Genomic DNA, 25,556 nt, shown 5'->3' with positions numbered 1-25,556 from the left:
TTTACTATTTTTCAAAATCTTTTACTTACAAAAACAATAAAGAACAAGAGATTGCCAAGCAATATGGTCCCCTACCGGTGAAACTCCATCATTTTCAGAATTGTTTTTATTTGTTTTATTTTTAAGCAACCTAAAAATGGCTATGTGCGAACAGCATAAACCCAGAACAGCCAGCAAATTACTGATCATTATCTAAGAGTTGGAAATGAAGCCCTTTAAACTTGAATCTAGTAGGAAAGTATTTAATTTAATTCGATTTTCTTAGGGACTACAAATGCATCTCAACAGTATCTGAAAAGGAAAGATTAAACAGTTCCATATTTCTTCCATAACGGGGCTTAATGCATATGCGTTAAGTATTTCCTCCTAAACTGGATTTTCGTTAAACTGGATTCTCCCTAAGAGACTTCCTTTGAACCAAAAAAACATATAAGCAGAAAGTGACGTCCCTAAAAAAACTTGTGCAAATTGCACAGGCTAATCTGGGATAACACTTTAGACACATGCATTAAGCCCCATTACTCATATAAATAAACTATGGTATGCAAGCAAATTTTACAGAAACAGTTTTTCTACCTGTGGTGGCGGGGTGGCCTGGGCACGATCCTCTGTACCTCCTCCTCTTCATCAGATTCATCCTCAATCTCGGACTCTCCGGATTCCACCTCCATCTCATCATCTCCCTAGGAAACTATGAGGTAACCATAAAAGCCATATCAACATGTGCAGCAAGTGACTCTGTGTGAACCATACAGTAACCATAGAAACCATATCAACATGTATTGCAAGTGACTCTGTGTTAACCATGGAAAACCATGCAGTAACCACAGGCAACATATCAACATGTACAGAGACTCAGTGAAACCTAAAATTGACCTATTAGACATGCTGTCTGATCAAATTAGGATTTTGTAAGAAATTTGATCCATGTAAGACAAACACACTTGCTACATGCATATTTTCATATTTCTTTGCAGACACTTTGTATGACAGTGCCCAAATAATTGTCAGAGATTGTAAGTTTTTGTCAAATTTATCGCAAGGGTATGCACTTACTCTGCAGCAATGGCAATCTTTTTTGCTTTGTGTACCTGAGCTAGCTGGCCAAATAAGCAACATCAATGTTGTACAGAGTAGCCACTGACTATTGCAAAAATAAGTTTTGATTAATGTTTGTCAATGATAAACAATTCTTGAGCAAAGTACAACAATGGCATTCGAAGGAGTGTTTCCACTAAGTGTAACACAGAATAAGGACACAAACTAATTTACACAAATAAACAAAGATAAGGCTAATATAATTTCCACCATGGCAGGAACAATTATTTTGTAATTGAATTGAAAAGTAATTTTGCATCGCTGATCAAGAATTTGTGACTTCATTTTGCACTGTTAATGAGCAGTTTTACAATGACCATTTTCGTTGTTGTCTATTGCATATTATGTAGAATAATAGGAACAGGCTAGCCTCGCCACTTTATAATTATATGTCCCTATCTTTCAAAAAATAATAAATTGTAACAGCTCTGCATTTTTGTGCGGAAATAAATATGTTTTATTACGTCTGACATGTTATTCATGACTTCATGACCATGTCCGCTTTAAATTTGTAAAATAAGTATTAAGCCTGTTTTCCCTTTTTGTGTATAAATTGCACTATATCTTGATATCAACTTGTTTGTCTTGTTGAATTGGATTCATTTAAATCGAAAATGAACATTTTTATAGCTGATTCCAAGTTATAAGTTGTTCCTCAAAACATTGACATATATAAAGACCCAATAACCTGAAATAAACAATAACATCCAATTACATTGCATCAGGCCATTATCTGAGGTATTATAAAAGCAAGCATTACGATTAGAGAACCAAAATAGTGAGAGTCACTGCAATATAAGACAGTACACAAAATAAGTTAATAAGATACCAAATTTACTAGTATAAATGTGTGACCCTCATATCATCAGACAGCCCAATGAAAGAGTGTTAGTTTGTGGACTAAAGAAATGGTTAATCAGAAAACACTTATTGATGCTTAATAAATTATTTTGGTAAAAAACAATTACATATACATGTATCTGAGTAAAAGTAAGGAAACATTGAACCCTTGCTCTGGGAAAACTAGACTAAATGCATGTGACTCAGCAAAAATCCAGTATAGTCTTGTCCTGTATGCACCGGCTGATCTGGGACAACACTTTACGCACATGTATTTAACCCCGTCTTCCAAGAGTAAGGCTCCCGTTCATGGCAGCACCACTGACCTTGCGTTTCCCGTGCCTCGCTTGTGCCAGGATTCGAGCACCAACCTCCTCCGGTGTTGTCGGTCGTGGAAGATTTCCTACAGTGAATGTAAAATGTATGTATTTGAAAGCACCCTCACAAATATTTTGTACCTTTTTTAACATTGTGTAAAGACAAAGTTGAATGTTTTTATATTACTGAAGAACAAAAAACACCAGAGTTTACATTACATGTAATATAAGTCAATATGTTATTTTTCTCTTCTCATATGCAGTGATCATTTTTAACGAATGAGTTTTTGAAGTGCACATGTGCTGAAACAATTAGCTTTTCCCAAAACCAATGAGCTTTTACAATTATTAAGAAAAATGGATTTTAGCTGGGATGCTTTGATAGCAGCAATATGGTCTGATAAAGCAGCTTTAAATTAGGATTTTGGCAGCTTTGGTGCATGCCGTTTCTCATACCAGTGTCAGTGCATACGCAACAGTACATACAGTCGCATTCACTGTCATATTTCAACCAGCTTTAAGTTGTTTGCCATTTAGGCAGAAACTTGTTATCCCCACGCTTTTCAGAGAAAAAGTTGGGATTATGTGGTTATCTCCCCCGTCTGTCTGTCTTGGCCACTATCTCCTCCTACACTATTAACACTAGAACCTTGAAACTTATACACACGGTGGCTATGAGCATATGTGCGACGGTGCACTATTTGGAATTTTAGAATTCAAGAAAGGCTCTTAACTACTGTGTCCCTTCAGATATTGCTTTCATATTTGATATGCATGTGTATCTAGACAACACCTTTCCATGCGCATTCAATTATTTACCCCTGTGACCTTGACCTTGAACTTGAGGTCAGCGTTCAGGTTTCCAAATCTGCGACCGCGTTTCGAAAAAGGCTCATAACTACTGTGTCCCTTCAGATATTGCTGTCATATTTGAAATACATGTGTACAGGGTTCTCAATAAGAGCCGGCCGCCGGCCAAATCGGCCGTTTAAATTAGACTTTGGCCGGTTGAAAATCACTCAGATTCCGAAAATCGGCAATTGACTTTTCGAAATTTGCTTGTCTTTTCTGTAATTTTGCTCCTTTTTGCTAATAAGCAAAGACGTCTCTTGATTATCTCCCTTAACGCATTACAACAACAACAAAAATAAAAAGGTGCAAATTGGAATCGGTCAAAAACCAGTCAAATATTTTGACGTTCTTTTCATCACATGGGGAGTTTTTGTTCCTAATTGCTTGCGTTGTTTGTGTTGATGCAAAGTTTTTTTTTGTTGTGAAAGTTTGTTTTAATTCAGTTACGTTTCAAACTAGAAATGTCACGCACAATGTGCATGATAGATGGACGTCCGACGATCAGGCCTTTTCCACCCATTCCTGTAGGGCCGAATTTCGGCCCTATTCCCAATCCAAAATCTTTTTTTTCCTCATCAGAATAAAATGCCCCAATTGGAACCTTGCGCAAAAAAACGTCAAATTCGTAAATTTAACCCTTAATTGACCTCTTTTTCTTTATTTATCTTTTGTTAGTTAGAAAAGCTAAAAATCATAAAATGCACCAAAAAATGCTCAAATTTAAGTGCCTGGTTGACCATTTAAATAGCCATAAAATGGCCAAAAATGCAGGAAATCAAGTGCTCAATTAAAAATTTTCAGGTTAAGCATGCCGAACCCCCAACCCCCCTAGATAGCCTGTTGGTTTCGCGTTTTGGCCCGTTGGCTCAAAAGTTATTGAGAACCCCCCTGTGTGTACCTGGACAACACCTTTCCATGCGCATGAACATTTTTAACTTCGGGTCCGCGTTCTGGTTTAGAAATCTGTGACCAAGATTCAAAACAAGAGGCCCCAACGGGCCCTGGGTCGCTCACCTGAGAGACTAAGATAGAAAAAAACAATGATTAAAACTCTTTAGCAAATATTTCAAATTATTGGTATGACAAGACTGACTTTAAAAATAAGGTGTTCAAAAGTATTCACAATAGGCCTATATAAAAAATTACCCCACCCACCCTGGTGGCCATGATTTTAATACCCAGATTTTTTTTTAAGTTATACATGTATATAAGGAAAATGCTTCTTACATACGGTACATTATTATGTAACATACATGTAAATAAAGTATATCCTCAAATTTAAAACAAGAAAAACAACAGTATTGGTTCTTGAAATTAAGAACAGCCTCGCTTTGATCTTAAGTTACTGAAAACATTTATAAAAGAGCAATTATTTGGTATTTTGACAAATAATTTTCTTGAAGGAATTTTTTTTCAATATTGTTTGCCTTAAAATGTTGAACAAAAAACTACTCTTAAAATGTGTAAGAAACCATAAATGCTGCAGCTATAACTTAGAACCAACAGTGCTCAATTCACATTGTAACCATGGCAATCTAGGGCTGGCATTATTGGAAAATTGTATAAGAAGGCCTGATAATTAATAAATTATGTCCACAATGGGGTGAACCATGGCAAAACAGGAGGACCCATACATGTATTTATTATTGGAAACCATAGACGAGACTCGGTTAAATGGAAATTTCAGAAGTTATGCAGGCTTTATATCTTTGCTCCAACTGGCGATATCGGACCAATATTGATGATAGGAAACCTGACTAGACTCGATGCCGTTCAATGACACATTCATTGATATTCTGTATACTGTTTGCTGCTAACACCAGTGCATTCAGGTTTATTGTACAATCCTGTCAACATTTGATAAGAAATTTCATTTATTTAAAAAAAACAAAACATTTTAATGAATATTGCCCATCACATTTTAAACATGGCTGCCATAGAAGCAAAGGACTTGAGCACTGTTCACTATTTTCCAGACTGTTTCTGATAGATGAAAAATGATCTCCCGAAATAACTAAGACAAGTTTTCTATAAAATGGGGCTGCTGGTACACAGTCATTTGCATAAATGTTACTCGAACATTGCATGGACAGTCACACTTCAGCATATACTCTGGACAGCTATTATTTTGATCAACGTGCGGACAGATTATTTTGCAGCTGGCTTACTAATAGGATACTAATGACGGGCACTGAGGGATCGTTCTTTTAATCTATCCCAATAATGCCAAGTACTGGTTCGACAGGGACACAGACTCAATAACATTAAATTAAGACTGGGGCTTTTAATGCAATCAAGCAAAAATAAATATGTTAAAACTAACGACGGACTAAGGAATGCTATGTCATGGGTCTATGATTGATTGCCAAGCTGACTGAAACTTTCAAATGCATACAGATTTGTTCATCGGACAATTTACACACCATTTTAATATGAAAGTTTAATAACTACCCATTAAGAATTCAAGAGATAAACAAGCAAATTAGTTGAATTGATATCCCACGCCAATATGCTTCTGGACACAAAAGTTGTGACCTTTGACCTCAATGTGTGAACTTGACCTTAGCCCCTATGATTATGAATGTTGAATGTGAAGCATCCCCCCCCAGATGATTGAGAATAACCATGGCAAGTTACATGGCTCTGGCTCATGTGTTAATGGAGATAAAGCACTAAAGTTACATTAAAAAGCATTTTTTAAAGATACAAAGGACCACAACTCCGTTATTAACAGATGGTGTACAATGCCATTTGGCGTGCATCATTTTCTCATCCATATATATACTCATACCAAGTTTCAATGAAATCCCCCAAAGCACTTCCAAGATATGGCTCCAGACACAAAAGTGAGCATTTTTTCAAGATGCAAAGGGCCATAACTCTGTTATTAACAGATGGTGTACAATGCCATTTGGCGTGCATCATCCTCTTATCCATTTCTATACTCATACAAAGTTTCAATGAAATCTCCTGACACAAAAGTGCCGGACGGACAGAAAGACGGACGGAAAGACGGACGGAAGGAAGGACGGACGGACGGAAGGACAGACAACACCAAAACAATATCCCTCCACCTATGACGGGGGATAATAAACCAAATCATACAACAGCATGGACAATGGTGTTAAGTAAAAAGAAAACATAGCACTTACTGTATCCCTGCTGCACCGTCATGTCTGCCTTGGAACCAGTAGCACCAGTTGGGTCAAAGTTTATTCCCATTGCATAAGCGCCCCAATCCTGGGGTTGCATAGGTCTCCCAGGCTCTACACCAGTGATTTCTAAGTCCATTTCTGCATCAGATATTGCTTCGAGTTTAACACTGACGTCCAAATCATGTTCACTGTTATCACCTGACACTAAACTAGACAAGTCTGCTCCTAAGTTAAGTCCTTCTTGATTCTGCTCGTTGTTTGATGAGGATGATTCTGAGTTTGCGTCGTCCGATCCCGGTTCAGATTTCATGTTCTGAAGAGATGATGGTGAAGATGGCTGACTAGTTGCACTTTGGTTTGAGGTTTCGTCGTCCGGCTCTAGCTTGATTGTTTGGCCATCAAGCTTGGCTGGTGACTTCATTGGAGATCTGACTGGGGAGGCTGCTGCTCGGATGGGGCGGATCACTGGATATGGCTGATGTTGCAACCCTTCCCCTGGAGGCCGAAACTGCTGCCGCGGTGACCGGGTTGTGGCCTGGAAACGAGGCATTGGTCCCATGGCTTGCTGTTGCTGCAATGCTAAGGAAGCGTCTGCAGCCTCTTGTGCCTTCCTCATTTCCTCCTCCGTATCCCTTTGTTCCTGCTCTTGCTTCCTCTTGTGGTGGCCTGATGAGAAATACAAATTTTATAAGGTTCATATATACTAATTGTAAGTCAAAATAAAATTGAATCACCAAAAAGAAGCTAATGTCATTCTGGATTAAAAGCCAATTTATTGCACACAAAAAAAGTTCAGACCAATAAACATATTGATTACACTTTTGTGCAGGTTATATATTGGGTAAGTTGTTTTGACGGAAATACTGATCAGTCTTGGACACACAAATATAATTATTTTAAAAAGGATAATCAAAACTCAGCCAATACTTACTTTTTAAGCAGTAGCCGAGGAACTGGGACTTTACGTCTTCATGATCTTCCAGGAAGCCTTTGGCTGAGTCTGAGCAAAGATGACTCAGGGTTCCATCAGCCACGCTGGCTGTAAGGATGATCGACTCCTCGTTGGTGGCACTTGCAAGTTGTTCAATCTAAAAACAAGAACTTTTAATGGTTACACTGATTGCAAGCTAATAAAGATAATTGTTTCACACAAATTTCTTAGTAGATCATATGAAAGCATTTTCAGCCACTGCAATGCTAACAAACTGCTCCTATTTAAAAAAAAATTAAGAATTTGACATACATTTAAGACATACATGTAATCATTAATATTAACAAGAGCACCGCCTTGTGGGTGCAGACCGCTTATCTATTTCTCTGTTTAAAGGTGAAGGGAACTATCTCAATACTTCAATAAAAAAAGATCGATGGGTGGGGTGGAGAGGGGTGTATAGAGTGGGGTTTGGTCATTTATTACATTATCTTCCAAAAATAAGAAATAAAAATGCAAAAACAAAATAAAACAAGATGTGTTTGTGAAACACAATGTCCCCCTATATGACGTTTGACCTTGAAGGATGACCTTGACCTTGACCCTTCACCACTCAAAATGTGCAGCTCCATTAGATACACATGCATGTCAAATATAAAATTGCTAGCTTCAATATTGCAGAAGTTACATTACATGAGCAATTTTGACCCATATATTTGACCTAGAAGGATGACCTTGACCTTGACCTTTCACCACTCAAAATGTGCAGCTCCATGAGATACATATGCATGCCAAATATCAATTTGCTATCTTCAATATTGCAAAAGTATTCATAAAATAAGCGATTTTGGCAACATATATTTGACCTCTGACCTTGATGGATGACCTTGACCTTTCACCACTCAAAATGTGCAGCTCCATAATTTACACATGCATGCCAAATATCAAGTTGCTATCTTCAATATTGCAAAAGTATTTATAAAATAAGCGATTTGGGCCACATATATTTGACCTCTGACCTTGAAGGATGACCTTGACCATGACCTTTCACCACTAAAAATGTGCAGCTCTATGAGATACACATGCATGTCAAATATCAAGTTGCTATCTTCAATATTGCAAAAGTATTCATAAAATTAGCGATTTTGGCCACATATATTTGCCTCTGACCTTGAACGATGACCCTGACCTTGACCTTTCACCACTCAAAATGTGCAGCTCCATGAGATACACATGCATGCCAAATATCAAGTTGCTATCTTCAATATAGCAAAAGTTATTGCAAAATGTTAAAGTTGGCGCAAACAAACCAACAGACCAACAGACAGGGCAAAAACAATATGTCCCCCACTACTATAGTGGGGGACATAATAAAAAAAAATGGGGGGGGGGATTCTTGGGTGGGATAGTTGGACGGTCTTTCAAAAATAAAATACTAAAAATAAATATTTTTGTTTTTTAACCATGTTTCCAAAAAAATGGAGGGGATTGGGTGGGGTCGGGGGGGGGCATGGGGGATGGTTTGTAGTATGTCATGTACATGTAAGAGTTGTTTTGTCAAAGTATCAATCAAATCTGATCATAAATAACGAAGCCATGGCAATTTTTGCAAAATTTAATTATTTGACCTTGAGAGTCAAGGTCATTCAAAGGTCAAGGTAAAATTCAACTTGCCAGGTACAGTACCCTCATGATAGTATAAAAGTATTTGAAGTTTGAAAGCAATAGCCTTGATACTTTAGAAGTAAAGTGGATGTAAACACAAAATTTAACCATATATTCAAAGTTACTAAGTAAAAAAGGGCAATAATTCCGTCAATATGACAACCAGATTTATGCAACTTGTTTCGTACTGTCCCCTTATGATAGTTTGTGAGTGTTCCAAGTCTGAAAGCAATAGCTGTGATACTTTAGGAGTAAAGCGGCCCAAAACACAAAACTTAACGAAATTTTCAATTTTCTAAGTATAAAGGGACCATAATTCTGTCAAAATGCCAGTCAGAGATACATAACTTTGCCTGCACAGTCCCCTTATGATAGTTAGTAAGTGTCGCAAGTATGAAAGCAAACAGCTTTGATACTTTAGGAATAAAGTGGACCTTAACACAAAACTTGACCAAATTTTCAATTTTCTAAGTATAAAAAGGGCACATAATTCTGTCAAAATGCACGCCAGAGTTATCTAACTTTGCCTGCCCAGTCCCCTCATGATAGTAAGTAAGTGTACCAAGTTTGAATGCAATAGCTTTGATACAATGTACTTTATGAGAAAAGTGGACCTAAACACAAAACTTAACCGGACGCCGACGCCAAGGTGATGACAATAGCTAATAGGCTAAAAAAAATCAAAAAATAGATGAGCTAATAAAAATGTGATGTTTCTTTACCCATAGACAAAAGATTTTGCAAACATACCAGTTGTTGAATCTGAGACTTCAGGACAGCCTTCAGTATAACGCGATAGCCCGGCACCTCTTTGATAACATTCATGTCAGGTGTTGCCATCTTGGAATGTTGGTTGTGCTCAGATGTTTGAGTTAAATATTATATGATGTTATGTAATGAGCCGGATGGTGTTAAGGTGCGTGTTTCTTCAAATTTTAAGTTGGTAATCTGAAAATAAAAAAATATATATAATATAGCATACAATTTTACTAATTGAATATTGATTTTCACCTCCCAATTAAAATGACTACTGTTGCCAAACTGGAAAATATCTTCTCAATTTGACCACTTTAACCTCAGGTGTGGGCGTGTGGCCAAGTCACTTTAACACTAATACAGGGATAATTTTAGGTCTGCGTCATGCACGCATAGAAATCGCAGGGGACGCAAACATTTGCTATATAGGTATGCGTCCCGGGGACGCACAATCCTAAAAGTGTATAAATTATGATACTGAAAAATATTTTGCGAACGTAGAAAAAATAATAAAAAGACTTGCAAATCGACCAAACATTGCCGCCATTTTACTTTTGCGCAATCAATAATCCTGGTCATTGGAAAGCTTAATTTTGTATTCAACATAAGGAAGCATCATTATGATACGGAGCATGGGTTGCATAGCACTATATTTTTCAAATTTCACAAATTAACAGTCCTCGATTGTGCATTTCATTTCATTCTTACATGTGAAAATAAGAAATCATGTAATTCTTTCTCTGGGAAAGCCTGAGCTTTTAATTTGAGTGTTGAATAAAACCTCGAAGTGCTTTGTTTTAATGTGGAAACTTTTTATGTCTGTATTGACGTAAAACTGCTCATCTACATGTATTATAATGGTCAAGTGGGGTTATTGTTTGTCGCAATACACACGCGTGAATGTGATGTACAATGGTCTGTTTAAGTCGTGAAAATAATCTAGTCACAAAACTGTGGTGTTGCCTTTTAAAGTTTCCTGTTTAATTGCGACAAGATAGCCATGTGATTTCATTAAAATGTTGAAATACCCTGATCCACTATGTTTCTCTTTATCTCATAGATAGGACCAATACGTTTTATCTGGGACCCAAAGATTTAAAACCAATGAGTCCCTGGGACTCATACTTTTGATTTCTAAAATTATCACTGCTAATAATATGTCATAAAACAACATATTTCATCATTTTGACCAAACATAATCTGATAAATATATATATATATATATATATATATATATATATATATATATATATATATATATATATATATATATATATATATATATATATATATATATATATATATATATATATATATATATATATATATATATATATATATATATATATATATATATATATATATATATATATACAAGGTAGGTATCTCTTGACACATATAAATCACCTACATCAACATTTTTAAGCCATAAAGTGCATAAATGGCGGTCCATTTACATAAACTATGTACGATTTTGATGGGAAAGGTTGCCTCTAACGAAAAATGACCACGAACGGCTACTTGCCAACATAAACTACAAGAAAACACTACTCGAACTCGTAGAAATGCTTGATCGGCTCTTGTCTGACCAAACGTTTAGTGCCGATTTTTACAAGAGTAAAAGTATCGAAATACCCCAGTTACCGAATATAATCTGCTTTAGTACAAAAAACAAATAGGAGTTTTTTTGTTTTTTTTTTTCATTGTATACGTTTAAAAAATATAACTTCCCTTGTAAAAATGATCTGTACCTGCCAAATGACAGCGATTTTTTTCCTTCTTTCTAAAGTACCGGAAAACGGCACTTTCCCAATCTGGGAAAAATTACATATTTCCCAAATGAAGGTTTATTTATTTTTTTAAATGAACTTTAATTAATTTACTTATGCAGCTCTATGGCTAGAACCTTAGTCAATATAATATTAACAACTTGACATCAGTTATTCTCAATTTTAAGGTATTCTTTAGCAAAAAATCAAATACACTAATTTCCCAATTGGAAGATTTCACGACGCATTTTTCCCAATTTCAAGGTTTTCATGACTCAATATTTCCCAATTTTAAGGATTTCACGACTCAATTTTTCCCAATTGGACCGGTACGGGTACTTTTCCCAATAGGACAAAAAAATCGCTGAATGATAAATAGAAATTATCTCCCTTTAAAGCTTGTTACTTCCCTTGTATTTGTTTTTTGACCTTTGACCTTGAAGGATGACCTTGACCTTGACTTTTCACCACTCCAAATGTGCAGCTCCATGAGATACACATGCATGCCAAATATCAAGTTGCTATCTTCAATATTGCAAAAGTTATGACCAATGTTAAAGTTTTCGGACGGACAGACTGACGGACAGTTCAACTGCTATATGGCAGGGTTTTTTTCAGCTTTTTGGGAAGATTTCCAAAAAATGGCGCCAAAATCAAGGAGCCTGCGCTAAGATCATGATGTGGCACTATAAAGGACATAACAGTCTTAACAAAACATTCTTATCATAAACATTTAATTTCTAGTTCGAGATTTAATGGTATAATTTGGTAAGCATTTAACAATCAAAATTTGAAAAGTTATATTATTTTTATTGTTATAACTTTCTGTGTTATTTGCTTTGTGACTAAGGTAACGTTGGAATCCTTTCGAAATACAAAAGCTCTTGTTTTATCTGAAAGGCAATCTATGGTGGATTTAATATACATAACGCAGGAACCAAGTATATAACATTCCAACCTCAAGACAAGGAATCCTAATTTTGCAGAAAAAAGTATGGAAAGAGGTTGGTTAACTATAAATCCATTCATCACAAAACCTTGAAAGAACTAGTATTATAAAAACTCTCTATAGTAAACTTTATGCTAAATGGTGTGTGGTTGCATAAAGTCACTGGTAACGTAAGCATCTGCTTTCTCAAATTGGCATCACAGATTGAAACTTGGAGTTTGTGTGATTTGCGATAATGTTTGACAGTTTTACCTTTAATTTTCATTAACAAGTATATGATCAAAGCCAGATGTCACACCTTTAATAAGCTGTAATTATAAAGTAAATGTCGACTGCATATATATATTTCAAAATCATCCAGTTTTTTTAAACCTGTAGAACATAATAAATCTGTAGTACATTACCCACTTGAGCATTGCACAGTGTTTCTTCGTAATATTTTTTTATTATTAAAGCGTGTTTTGTGTGTGTGGTGTGTGCGTGCGTGTGTGCGTGCGTGTGCAGAAATAATATCATTATGGCCATGATAGTTGGACATTCAGAGACTTAGTACCGGTATATTGGGTCGAGCATTTTGTGCCCGGTGCTCCCATACCCTGGATTTAAAGTGAAAGATTTTATGCGCGGTCACCTGGAATTTTACAAGCAATTGTGCCAGAAATCGGTAAGTGTATTTCTATAGTGATATTTTTGTACACATTGTCCGCAGCTCCCTTCTTTATTTTCATGAGATCCTTATAACGTCCGCAGATTTATTATTTTTTCATATGGTCTGCAGATCACTTCTTGTATACATCGTCCGCAGATTCGTTTTTTATTCATATCGTCCGCAGATCCATCTTTGTATATAGAAATCGGGAATAACAATGGCGGCCTTCAACTACCCGAGAACAGAGAAGGTCCCACAATTTGACTAGACAACAAATAAATGGCAAACGCATATTCCCTTAAAACCAACTAATAAAAAACTGTCGTGTCAGATCCATCACCTCCACAACGATCATTGGATAACATCTTAATACAATAAAATTAATTTAATTGACAGTTTAGGCAATACAAGATCCGATGATAAGATCTTTCCTGATGGTTTGAAATACAATTGGCGCAAATTTATGGTGAAGGCGAAGACAACATTAATATCATAGTTCCATAAGTGCACAAACAAGATAATTCCGTCGATTGTGGTCTTTATACAATTGCGCACGCCACGTCTTTGTGTATTAGGAAAAAACCTTGTTTTGATTTGATATTTAATTCCTTAAAATTAACAGAACATCTTTTGTCTTGTTTAGATTCCGAACATATAAGTGAATTTTCCAACAACCAGTAAAACTATCAGTGTTCGACGTGAAAAGTCAATAACAATTGATTTATATTGTATTTGTAATTTACGATTCTGTTTAGGAGATCAAGTTCAATGCGACAAATGCTCAAACTGGTTTCTCAAGCACTTTGATGTGCAATTTGTTTGCCAAAATTGCAACATGCAATAACTTGTGAATGTGCTGAATTACATTTTCGTATCTGTTACACAATATTAATTTTGTTCAAAATTTCTATAATATATGCATTAATAATCGATAGTAATTTGTGCGTGCTTGTCATTGTGTACATAATAATTCTTTGATGATGTACATGATTGTAGTTCTGTACTGTATTGTTTGCACAAATTGTAACATGCAATAACTTGTGAATGTGTTAACGTACTTTTCCGTATCTATTACACATTATTTATCATTTTCAAACTTTCTATTATGTATGCTTTAATATTCTATAGTAATATATGCCTGCATGTCATTGTGTACATTATAATTCTTTAATGATGTATATGATTTTTAATCTTAAATGTATTGTTACTATCTGTCGATAATACCCGAAAGGGGCGTTAGACAGTATATATAGATAGATACTAAACCATTAAAAATACTTGTGTTTGTGTTTATGAAAATTTTGAATTTTCTAAAATAATAGCAAAATAACTTTATATTTACATTCAAATATTCCAGTACAAAAACATAACGCGTGAACAATTACAAAACAATTGTTAAATAAAAATCTATATCGTCTCCCATTTCCTTCTTTGTTCATTTCGTCCGCAGATTCCGATAACCCTTCTTTGTCTATATGGTCCGCAGATCACTATATAATCTATATCGCCCGCAATCGGGAATCCTCGAACAATTCCGCCATAACGGAGACGGTGTGGTGTAGCCCACTGTCCGAAGCGTTCAGATTGTACCGCCCAAAGATTGGTCCGCGTTTTAGTGCGACCCATTTAAACGCGCTTCGTTTTTCAAGTGGTTTGTAACCGTTTCAAAATGGCGGCTAATAATTATTTGTGACACTTGAATTTGAAAATCGAAATCTTTGTTCCAAATAACAGGTAAATCAAGCAGACAGATTTCTGTGTTCATGTGTTTGCATCATTGTTTTCTTTGAGATAAGAATGTGATCTAAGAAACTAGGAAGACACTAACTTTTTATGTAGGAAGTCGGGAAGAGAGAAGCCGAGGAGGAGCACAAAATCCTTAATTTTACGGCCATATAACATCTTGATAAAAAGATTCGATTTCAGATAAAATCTGAAACTCTGTAAAAACTTTAACAAAAAAAAATATAATAAAACGAGTGTATAATTGTGTAACCAGTATAATTCAGGGCTTGACACTAACTTTTTTTACCTACTGACCCAAAGGACCACCAGCTTTCAGAAATTACTGGTCCTCCAAGATTTCAACTGGTCCGACAATTTCTCTGTTATTTTACCTAAATTTCAACTTACTTTCTGGAATATCCATAATGTATTGTGCATTTATAAAAAGAAAACTAAACTAACTACTAAACTATTTTAATATCCCTTTCATATTTTCGCTGTACTTCAAGCTTCTCTTTATTAGTTTTAGGTTTTTTAGGCGTAGGTTCAACCACCCCCGGAATGAAATTCCACATTGCGAAAACTTGTAATTTTGAAAATACGCACGTTTACTCTCCGGCAATATGAAAACATTAATAAGCGCCCTCCAGTATAAATTCTTATGGTAAGTATATTCTGATGGTACACTACTCGACCCGTAATTTTTGCCATAATTCTCGCATCACCGCAATCAATGCAACGTGACAAATTGCGGTGTTTCCAAGCTACAAGAAAATTTGGGTGATGTCTCGGCGACCGTAGCGCGATGTATCTCGCTGTTGCGCAAATCACCGCGAACCGCCGTGATTCCTCTTTTTAAGCAATTTACGTTGAGGGTTACACTACGATAATGGATCAATGGGCATTGACAAAAAATAACAGTTTGTATATATTTTTCGGCGTTTACTCAGATGGTCTCTCACAACAAAATAACTATACAAGTCAAGGTATTATGTTTTACTTATACACTACGCGACCCGTGATTTTTGCCGCGATTCTCGCATCACCGCAATCGATGCAACGCGACAAATCGCGGTGTTTCCGAGCGACAAGAAAATTTGGGTGATGTCTCGGCGACCGTCGCGCGATGTATCTCGCTGTTGCGCAATCAGCGCGAATCAGCGCAAATCATCGCGTACCGCCGTGATTCCCCTTTTTAAGCGATTTACGTTGAGGGTTACACTACTTTACATGTAATATATATGTATACACTTACATTATACATTGCAATAATAAAGCTTTTGTTGTTGTTGTATACAATGGGCGTATAAGCTTAAATACTCCTGTTCCGACATGAACTTGATGAAGTAATGTCGGAAGCTTTAACGGCTCCAAATTAATATAACAGCGCAGAGATCATGCATTTATTATTGAACATAACATGTAAACATTATTTAACTAATTGCATTAGCAGAATGTTTATTAACACTTACAATCAATTATATTCCAGGCCCGAATACACTACCACTGTTCAAATTCCATATTGTTGCCATATACATGTAGCGTAGCACTGTGTAAATTGAAAGTTGCATAGTGTTTCGTCATTGGTCGGTTATAAATACCTTGTTTCTCTATACATGGGATTTGATTTAGACGAAACTAATAATTTGGTAATTTACGAGAAATATGTTATAAGTTTTCCTTTTAAACTTTGATCCTACCGTGTGTGTTTATTGACGTTATTTATTATGTTAATACTTATTTTTGAATTTCATTAAGAATTATAACGTTATAACTTTTGTTAACAGTGTTTAGCAAAATATTCGCGCCTTAAGGCACGGAAAATTGTTTAAGTAACACTTTCAGTAAAAGTTTAAATGTAATCAGTAGATTACGTCTAATTATTAGACTAGATTATGCTATACTTATTTATATTCTGTTTCAGGCTCCAATGCGGATAACTCTTGTTACTCGCGTTACTTTCCGAGCGTTGTACATACATTCACAATGCTTGATAAGCCGGAAATCGGAAATACATTACTGTTCTATTTTTAAGTACATGTTATTATGATATCGTGTTATATATTATGTTGTTATTACATCATTGCCTATATATTAAAGCCATTAAACATTGTGTTTGTTTTGCTGAAAAAAACGAGTATATCAACGTAGCACTAAGCATTCGCAAAGTTAAATAAATATGATGATGTATAATGTACATGCATTTCTCTGGGTTTTCACGTCCAAAACAAATAAAAAACCTCAACATTTGATAATTTATTGTGTACTGTCCAGCGGGTGATTGTGTTTATTCTAGTGTCTAATTGGCACTCTTTGTACGTGTTCAAATTGTGAAAAGATGTGACAATCACAGAAACAACAAGATGGCGCTGCCAATTAAGTGCGATAATGGATCAAAGGGCATTAACAAAAAATAACAGTTTGTATATTTTTCGGCGTTTACTCGGATGGTCTTTCACAACAAAAAACTATACACCTCAAGGTATTATGTTTTACTTCTATCAGTAACGATACGGATACGTCATGTTTGATTTGATATGACTTTAAAAGTAATATCAAATTTTGGGCGATATAACTGTTTTAAAAATACCAAAGAAACATTTAACCGAAATCAACAGAATTCAATGTTCTCTGCGTTACGCAGTTTGTATAAAAAAATCAATACTTGCACACTATTTACCTTGACCTTGTGCATTGCCGCATAATTTTCGCGCTCTTTTGTCGGGAAATATACATGATGGCTATATTGGAAGCATTTGTGAACGTCGTGCTAACATTAAAACATCGGAAGTGTGTTTCGGATTATAAATTATTATTCTCATTTGGGAATTTAACGGAACATTAATTCTTATGGTATAATTGTTTTGAATTGTATATTAATTTGTTACGTGTCGAAAAAATGTTTTGATTATATTATGCATTGATAGCACAATTTCCACGAGGAAAACGTTTTTTACATGAAGGCGTATGACGCAATAAAACGTTTTTGTAAGATCGTATTGCATTCGATCTAAATTTAAATACGCTCGTACAATGAAAGCTGTGTTCCACATTATGCACTATACTCTTTACACTTCTGAAAAATGGCGTAGTAATATAGTTGTGTTAATGAAATTCTCAAACATATTTACAGACATAAATGTTTAAGATTATTTTTTGGAAGTGATGTTGCAATTATGTTGGCTTATTTGATAATTGTGAATATTAGAAAAGCGTTATGTATACAGTCATCGATACGATTCGGTTTATATGCATGAATTGGCGAATCATCGATGTCAACGATATCCACTGCTATCACGGCGAATTGCGGCGAATCGCAGCAATTCACCACAACATTGAGGGGATTTAGCGCGAAGATTATCTTGCTCTCGCGCGACGTCGGAGTGACGAGTCACGTGAAATCGCGGCGATTTTCCACCCAAAAAGCAAAATGCCCGCCTTGACTTCGCAAATTAGGCAAAAATCACAGGTCGCGTAGTGTATCAGTAACGATACGGTTACGGCGTGTTTGATTTGATATGACTTTAAAAGAAATATCAAATTGTTGGCGATATAACTATTTTAAAAATACCAAAGAAATATTCACCGAAATTAACAGAATTCAATGTTCTCTGCGCTACGCAGTTTGTATAAAAAAATCAATACTTGCACACAGTCTTCGAAATAAGCTTTGAAAAGTTACATGCCAGTCGGGCCAGTTACTTAAGAATTTTTACATGCCCAACATATTTTTTACATGCCCAAACTTTTTAAACCAAAATTATAACAAATCACAACATTTGAACTCTTACATGCTACACATAGTAAAGCAGAACATTTGTTTCAATAGTAGTGAATACAATTACATCTAATCAGTCACTAGAATTAAGACGGTCGATCGTTACACCAGTGCTCTTGAGCGTTCTCTGGTGTCCTCGTACCATTTCTTGGCTTCCTTTTTCTCTCAATCATTGTCAATTTTGTATTTTGGAAGTGTTTTATCGGGCTTAGCCCCATCAACATACCTAAGATACTGCATAGCCTCTATGTCGACAATAACATTTGTTTACATTGACAAAAACGGAAGCGTATTACTAGATTGAAATGATCGATTCAAAAAGCATCTTCTCGATTAATGTCTAGAGAAACCGTCGATAAGAACCGATTGTGACCTAACTGCATCGGTTAAAAACAATAACGATGACGTGTGCAAGCAGGTGCGTGTTGTTAAACCAATCGAATTTCATTGTTTTACAACTTACGGCAAGGTGTTTGTTTGCAAAATTGAAAAATTGATCTGCAAATATCAAGAACCGCTTACGATTTTTTTTTTTAAACTGTCAATTGGCTTCAATAATTTACATGCCCGGCGGGCCACAAACGTGAATTTTTGTATGTGCCCGGCAGTAATTTTACTCGCCACGGGCGATCGGGCGTGTGCTAATTTCGAAGACTGTGCACACTCTATACCTTGACCTTGTACATTGCTGCATAATTTTCGCGCTCTTTTGTCGGGAAATATACATGATGGCTATTTTGGAAGCATTTGTAAACGTCGTGTTAACATTAAAACATCGGAAGTGTGTTTCGGATTATAAATCATTATTCTCATTTTGGGAATTTAACGGAACATTTATATAATGGTATAATTGTTCTGAATTGTATATTAATTTGTTACAACGCTTTACTTGTCGAACAAATGTTTTGATAATAATATGCACAGGCTGTCAAGCGGTCATACTTTTTCCTACTTTTTCCTACTTTTGCATCAGGATCCTACTTTTTCCTATTTTTTTACCAAATCTTCCTACTATTCCTACTTTTTCATTTTCAATGGAGAATTTTTTTTTTTAAGAGTTAATTTAGTAAACTTGCAGGATGAATGAATCTATGGCATGACTGTATCCCTGTTAATGTGCATTCATCTAGATGAGACCTGACAACCCATGCTGACTGTCTGCTAGCACCTCTTCAGGAGCATAAATATTTATTTCTTATGTAACTTTTAAAATTATTGACAAGTTTTTTGTTGAAGTAACAATAGTGCCTTGTTTACTTCCTTAGCATTTGTACACTGCAGACTTTACTACCTTACACAGTTCCCAGTGATGCAAGAGCTGAGGGAACCCATTGTTTATTCCAGTTTTATTTTGTTTCCATTGACAACAATTTGACCAAACCTTATGTATGTTTACATGATATTGCTGTTTGGAATGTAGAGATATAGAGATACATGTATTGTATGAGTGGTTATGTAATATGGAATTTATTACACAAGTTATTGGAAAAAAGATAAAACTGATGCTTTGCCGAGTTTTCATCATTTACAAATATAATGTAATAAATTCTGTATTACATGACAACGGATATGATGTTCTATTGATATCATAGGTACATCATGTTTAGTAATTAAAGATAAATGCACAGAGCCTAAATGCCCTGATACATTTTTATGCTCCCGGTAGGGTGGCATATTGCAGTTGTACTGTCAGTCCGTTTGTCTGTCTGTCTGTGTGTGTGTGTCCGTCCGAAAACTTTAATATGGGCCATAACTTTTGCAATATTGAAGATAGCAACTTGATATTTGGCATGCATGTGTATCTCATGAAGCTGCACATTTTGAGTGGTGAAAGGTGAAGGTCATCCTTCAAGGTCAAAAGTTAAAAAATACAATCCAAGGGAAGTAATAAGCTTTAAAAGGGAGATAATTTCTAAACCTGCCAAATGATATATTGAAATTTTATTTCAAAGCTGCGCAATAGTGGGCATTGTGTTTCGGACAAACACAATTCTTGTCTAATGATGCCATTGCTAGTGAGGTAACTTCAAGGTGTTAAAGCGAAGTATTAAAATTATTAAACGGCATTATTACACTCCCGCAAAGTCATCAATAATGTAAAAGCCATTATTTGAAACTGGAATAAACAATGTAGTGCAACTGTTTCATTGCCCAATCAATGCTGTCATAAAAGATGTCAGGTGATAAGGTCCTATCTCCAGTTGCATAATCTGCTCTGCAATGACCAGTCATTTTGAATGTAACTTAAGTCATTATAACTGCACCCTATTGTCAATTTAAAGGTTTAACAATGTAGCTGTAGCAGAGCATTTACACTGCTTTATATACTAGTATTAATCTTGTACAACAAGTTGGTGTATCACTAAATAAATTTGGTCTTCTGCTTAAGGATATAACATGCACAATATAATTACCATTTTTATATCGATACACAGAAGACCTCTAACCACTTATTTGATGATACACCAAAATGAACAGCATCTAATTACATGTATACTTCTTTATCAGGGTAGCTTTGCTTGAAACTTAATTATCATAGATACACTATAAGTGCTAAAATTCCTAGTGGGAAAACAAAGTTTAACCCTTCATGGATGGAGAAGTTGGACAACAGTGGAAAAACACTGGGATCATGGTGCAAGAGAGATACCGGCAATGAGTTTGCAAGATATTGTACTGTCTGAATGAAGTCCATCTTGTAGTAATTCTGGTGCTAATCAACTTATAAAGTCATGCAGATGGATAAAAACACAAGGAAAACATGAAATACATGCATGATAATTCACAAAAGCGTTTGTTTGGAAGTGCCCAAAAGCCAAGCAGCTCTCAGGGTTGTGGGGATAAATCTATCTGTATGCAAGTACATCCATCACACAAGGAACAGGTACAAAAGGCTGAAATCTTCTGGGCCCTTAAGGTAGCTTCAAGTGGGTATCCATACAGAACATGTGATGGCACTCCTGCTCTGTTTCAAACTATGTTTCCTGGACCTGTGTCTAAAAAATAAAGTATTATGTATTCCTACTTTTGAGGGAAAAGTTCCTACTTTTTCCTATTTTTTTCCTACTTTTCTTGCAAAAGTAGTTCCTATTTTTTCCTACTTTTTGAAAAAAGGTCACTTGACAGCCTGTATGCATTAATAGCACAATTTCCAGGAGGAAAACGTTTTTTACATGAAGGCGTATGACGCAATAAAGCGTTTTTTTTTAAGATCGTATTGCATTGGATCTAAATTTAAATACGCTTGTCCAATGAAAGCTGTGTTACACATTATGCACTGTACTCTTGACACTTCTGAAAAATGGCGTAGTCATATAGTTGTGTTAATGAAATTCTCAAACATATTTACCGACATAAATGTTTAAGATTATTTTTCGTAAGTGATGTTGCAATTATGTTGGATTATTTGATAATTGTGAACATTAGAAAAGCGTTATGTATACAGTTATCGATACGATTCGGTTTGTATGCATAAATTGGCGAATCATCGATGTCACCGATATCCACTGCGATCACGGCGAATTGCAGCGAATCACCACAACATTGAGGGGATTTAGCGCGAAGATTATCTTGCTATCGCGCGACGTCGGAGTGACGAGTCACATGAAATCGCGGTGATTTTACACCCAAAAAGCAAAATGCCCGCCTTGACTCCGCTAATTTGGCAAAAATCACGGGTCGCATAGTGTATTAAGATCAATAAAATGCTTATTATTGCTGCTTTTTCAAAATAATAAATACCATTTTGATCATTTCTCGATCCGAACGATTAAAATTTTATGTTAATTTGTGTATCGATCACAGTGAAGTCCGGAGACATTTTCGGGAGACATTAGCGGATCGCAAATTGATTTTTTGATGCGACAACAGGTTTTTGTCATCCGGGCATCTAGAAAAATTGAAATTTCCAGGATGTTGCTATTTTTATCCCGGTCTCGAGTCGGCCCATAAAATAATTATGAAATTATTGGTTTATTATGAACATATAAAGTTGTTTTATTGATGAAAACGGCTTTCCACCAGTATTTCTCAATAAGCTGGCCAGGATTTTTAACTGGTCCAACCGATCAACCCAATATCTTGTTTCACTGGTCCTCCCTATTTTTTACTGACCCCGGTGTAACAGGCCATTTCTTCCCCCCTGGCCAATTTTTCCCCGGGGAAAAAATGGACTAGCCCATTTTTTCTCCGGGGAAAAAGTTGCCTAGGCCAATTCTTCCCCCCCTAGTCAAAATCTTCCCCCCTTAATTTTCATTTAATATATCTTTCTGTCTACACATTTTGGCCAGTTTTTCCCCCCTGGCCAGTTTCCCCCCCCCCCCTACCTTGTAAAAGTTTTAACAATAGAATTTGATTGAGAGTTGCAAAAACTGCATTCCCACTCTTATCTTTTATTTTACTTATCTTTTACATTTATTCTTCACTTTTCGGCCAGTATTTCCACCCTGGCCATTTTTTCCCCCCTACCATGTAAAAGTAGTTTTAACAACAGAATTTGATTGAGAGTTGCTAAAACTGCCTCCACCCCCTTATCTTTTATTATCTCACGCGATAGGCGGAGGGATATTGTTTTGGCGTTGTCTGTCCATCTTTCTGTCCGTCCGGAGCCATATCTTGGAAGTGCTTTGGCGGATTTCATTGAAACTTGGTATGAGTATATTTATATATGGATAAGGGGATGATGCTAGCCAAATGGCATTGTACATCATCTGTTAATAACGGAGGTTAATGTCCCTTTGTATCTTGAAATAATGCTTTTTTGAGTGTCAAATATAACAGACGCATTGAAAAAATTGAAGTCATTTTGCAATAAATTCTTAATAAGGGAGGGGGGGAAAGATTTGCCGAGAGGAAAAAAAATGGCAGAGAGTCATGTTGCAATTAATGCTTTAAGTAGGGGGGGAAAATTTGGCCAAGGGGGGGAAAGATTGGCCTGGGCCATTTTTTCCCCGGGGGAAAAAACGGCCTAGGCCAATCTTTCCCCGGGGAAAAAATGGCCTAGGCCAAATTTTCCCCGGGGAAAAACTGGCCGGGGAAAAAAATGGACCGCTACACCGGGTCAACAGACCACCGTTTGTGTCTAGCCATGGTATTTACATGATATTAATATTGAAAAACAATGGCTTTGTCAAAAAATCATTATCAAACGAATCCCTTATTTCGAGGGTAGCCTAATTTCTATCACTTTGTTTACATTAAGAATGCGGCACTCATGTTGATGTCACATGCATGTGCTCCGAGTATTTTATTTAAATAACATTATTACACTTGACAATAAATACAGACACAATTAAAATTAGGGGAAAAAAGTATGCTTGTTGAGTCATGGGTAATTTTCATAAAGTTGATACATCAGATATGTTTTATAAAAATATGACTTTGAATCATTATAAACATAATTATTAACCTTTGGTCTTCATATTTGTTGATTTATTATCCCCACCTTTTTCGGAGAGAAAAAGTGGGGATATTGTATTGATCTCCGTCTGTCCTGGCCTCTATCTCCTCCTACACTATTAGTACTAGAACCTTGAAACTTACACACATTGTAGCTATGAGCATATGTGCGACCCTGCACTATTTGGAATTTTGATCTGACCCCTGGGTCAAAAGTTATGGGGTTGGGGTGGGGCCAGGTCAGAGATTTTCACTCATTTTTATGTTATTATCCCTTGCCATAGGCGGAGGGATATTGTTTTGGCTTTGTCTGTCCGTCCTTCCGTCTTTTCGTCCGCTTGGAGCCATATCGTGGAAGTGCTTTGGCGGATTTCATTGCAGGGCCCTCAATCTATTAACCAGGGCTCGACACTAACGGTGGTCCGTTGACCCGGGGTCAGTAAAAAATAGGGAGGACCAGTGAAACTAGAAATTTGGTTGATTGTCGGACCAGTTAAAATCCTGGTCGGCTTATTGTGAAATACTGGTGGAAAGCCGTTTTCATCAATAAAACAACTTTATATGTTCAAAATAAACCGATAATTTCATCATTATTTTATGGGCCGACTCGAGACCGGGATGAAAAATAGCAACATATTGGAAATTCCAATTTTTCTAGATGCCCGGATGACAAAAACCTGTTGTCGGATCAAAAAATCGATTTGAATTCCGCAAATGTCTCTGGACTTGGCCATGATCGATACACAAATTAACATAAAATTCGAAGCGTTTGGATTGAGAAATGAACAAAATGGTATTTATTATTTTGAAAAAGCAGCAATAATCAGCATTTTATCGATCTTAGTGCCATCAGAATATACTTTGTTTACCGTGCGAATTTACACTGGAGAGCGCCGAATAATGTTTTGATATTGCCGGAGAATAATCGTGCGTATTTCAAGATAACAGGTTTTCACGATGTGGAATTTCATTCCGGGGTTGATTGAACCTGTTACCTCCGCCTCAAAACCCTAAAACTAATGAAAAGAAGCTTGAAGTACAGCAAATATGGAAAGGATGAGAGATAGTTCAGTAGATAGTATAGTTTTCTTTTTATAAATGCGCCATACTAGCATTGATATTTCTTGTAATGGTACACCCATTGCTTCTACATCATCCGTTAAGTATCTTGGAATTACCCTTGACCAAAACCTTTCTTTCTGCTCAATGGCTGAGTCTCTTTTGAAAAAAACCAATTCTAGGTTAAAATTCCTTTATCGTAAGAAAGATTTCCTTACTTTGCATACGAAGAAACTTCTTGTAATGTCACTGATTCAGTGTCATTATGATTATGCTTGTTCTGTTTGGTATAATAGTATAACTCAGTCTTTAAGAAATAAGTTACAAACCTGTCAAAATAAGTTTATTAGGTTTGTTCTTGACCTTGATTCTAGAGTTCATATTGACCAATCTCACTTTATAGTGTAGCAAACAGGCCCAGATTACTAGCTTATTTTAGGGGGTAACTGGTCTACGATTTTCAACAGCAAGTGTTATATGTCAAAATATTCGTATAGGTTTGTAGTTTTTGAAAACGACTTTCGTTTTCTCCAAATAGGTCGGAGATTGTAAAAAAACAAGATGGCGTACAACATGGCCGACACTAATATGTAAAGGCGAAATTAAATCAACCATA

At 35.9% G+C, this 25,556-nt stretch overlaps 2 protein-coding genes across 2 annotated transcripts in view; one reads left to right on the top strand and one right to left on the bottom strand.

Moving 5' to 3' along the window:
* Positions 1-9,698, bottom strand: part of LOC127865820 (uncharacterized) — a 45,707-nt gene extending 36,009 nt beyond the window's left edge. Inside the window, exons 1-5 of the mRNA XM_052405839.1 lie at positions 9,609-9,698; positions 7,194-7,350; positions 6,260-6,928; positions 2,265-2,341; positions 615-683 (exon numbers count right to left, since the gene is read on the bottom strand). Coding sequence (XP_052261799.1) covers positions 615-683; positions 2,265-2,341; positions 6,260-6,928; positions 7,194-7,350; positions 9,609-9,698 — 1,062 coding nt within the window. The remainder of the gene's footprint in view (positions 1-614; positions 684-2,264; positions 2,342-6,259; positions 6,929-7,193; positions 7,351-9,608) is intronic.
* Positions 9,699-14,579: 4,881 nt separating this feature from the next.
* The window catches only part of LOC127865810 (zinc finger protein 226-like), a 67,069-nt gene continuing 56,092 nt past the window's right edge, over positions 14,580-25,556 (top strand). The window contains exon 1 of the mRNA XM_052405830.1: positions 14,580-14,715. The gene's annotated coding sequence lies outside the window, so the exon portion shown is untranslated. The remainder of the gene's footprint in view (positions 14,716-25,556) is intronic.

Source organism: Dreissena polymorpha, chromosome 1, assembly GCF_020536995.1.
Source record: "Dreissena polymorpha isolate Duluth1 chromosome 1, UMN_Dpol_1.0, whole genome shotgun sequence".
Lineage (NCBI taxonomy): Eukaryota > Metazoa > Mollusca > Bivalvia > Myida > Dreissenidae > Dreissena > Dreissena polymorpha.
This window is presented reverse-complemented; position numbering and strand designations above follow the sequence as displayed.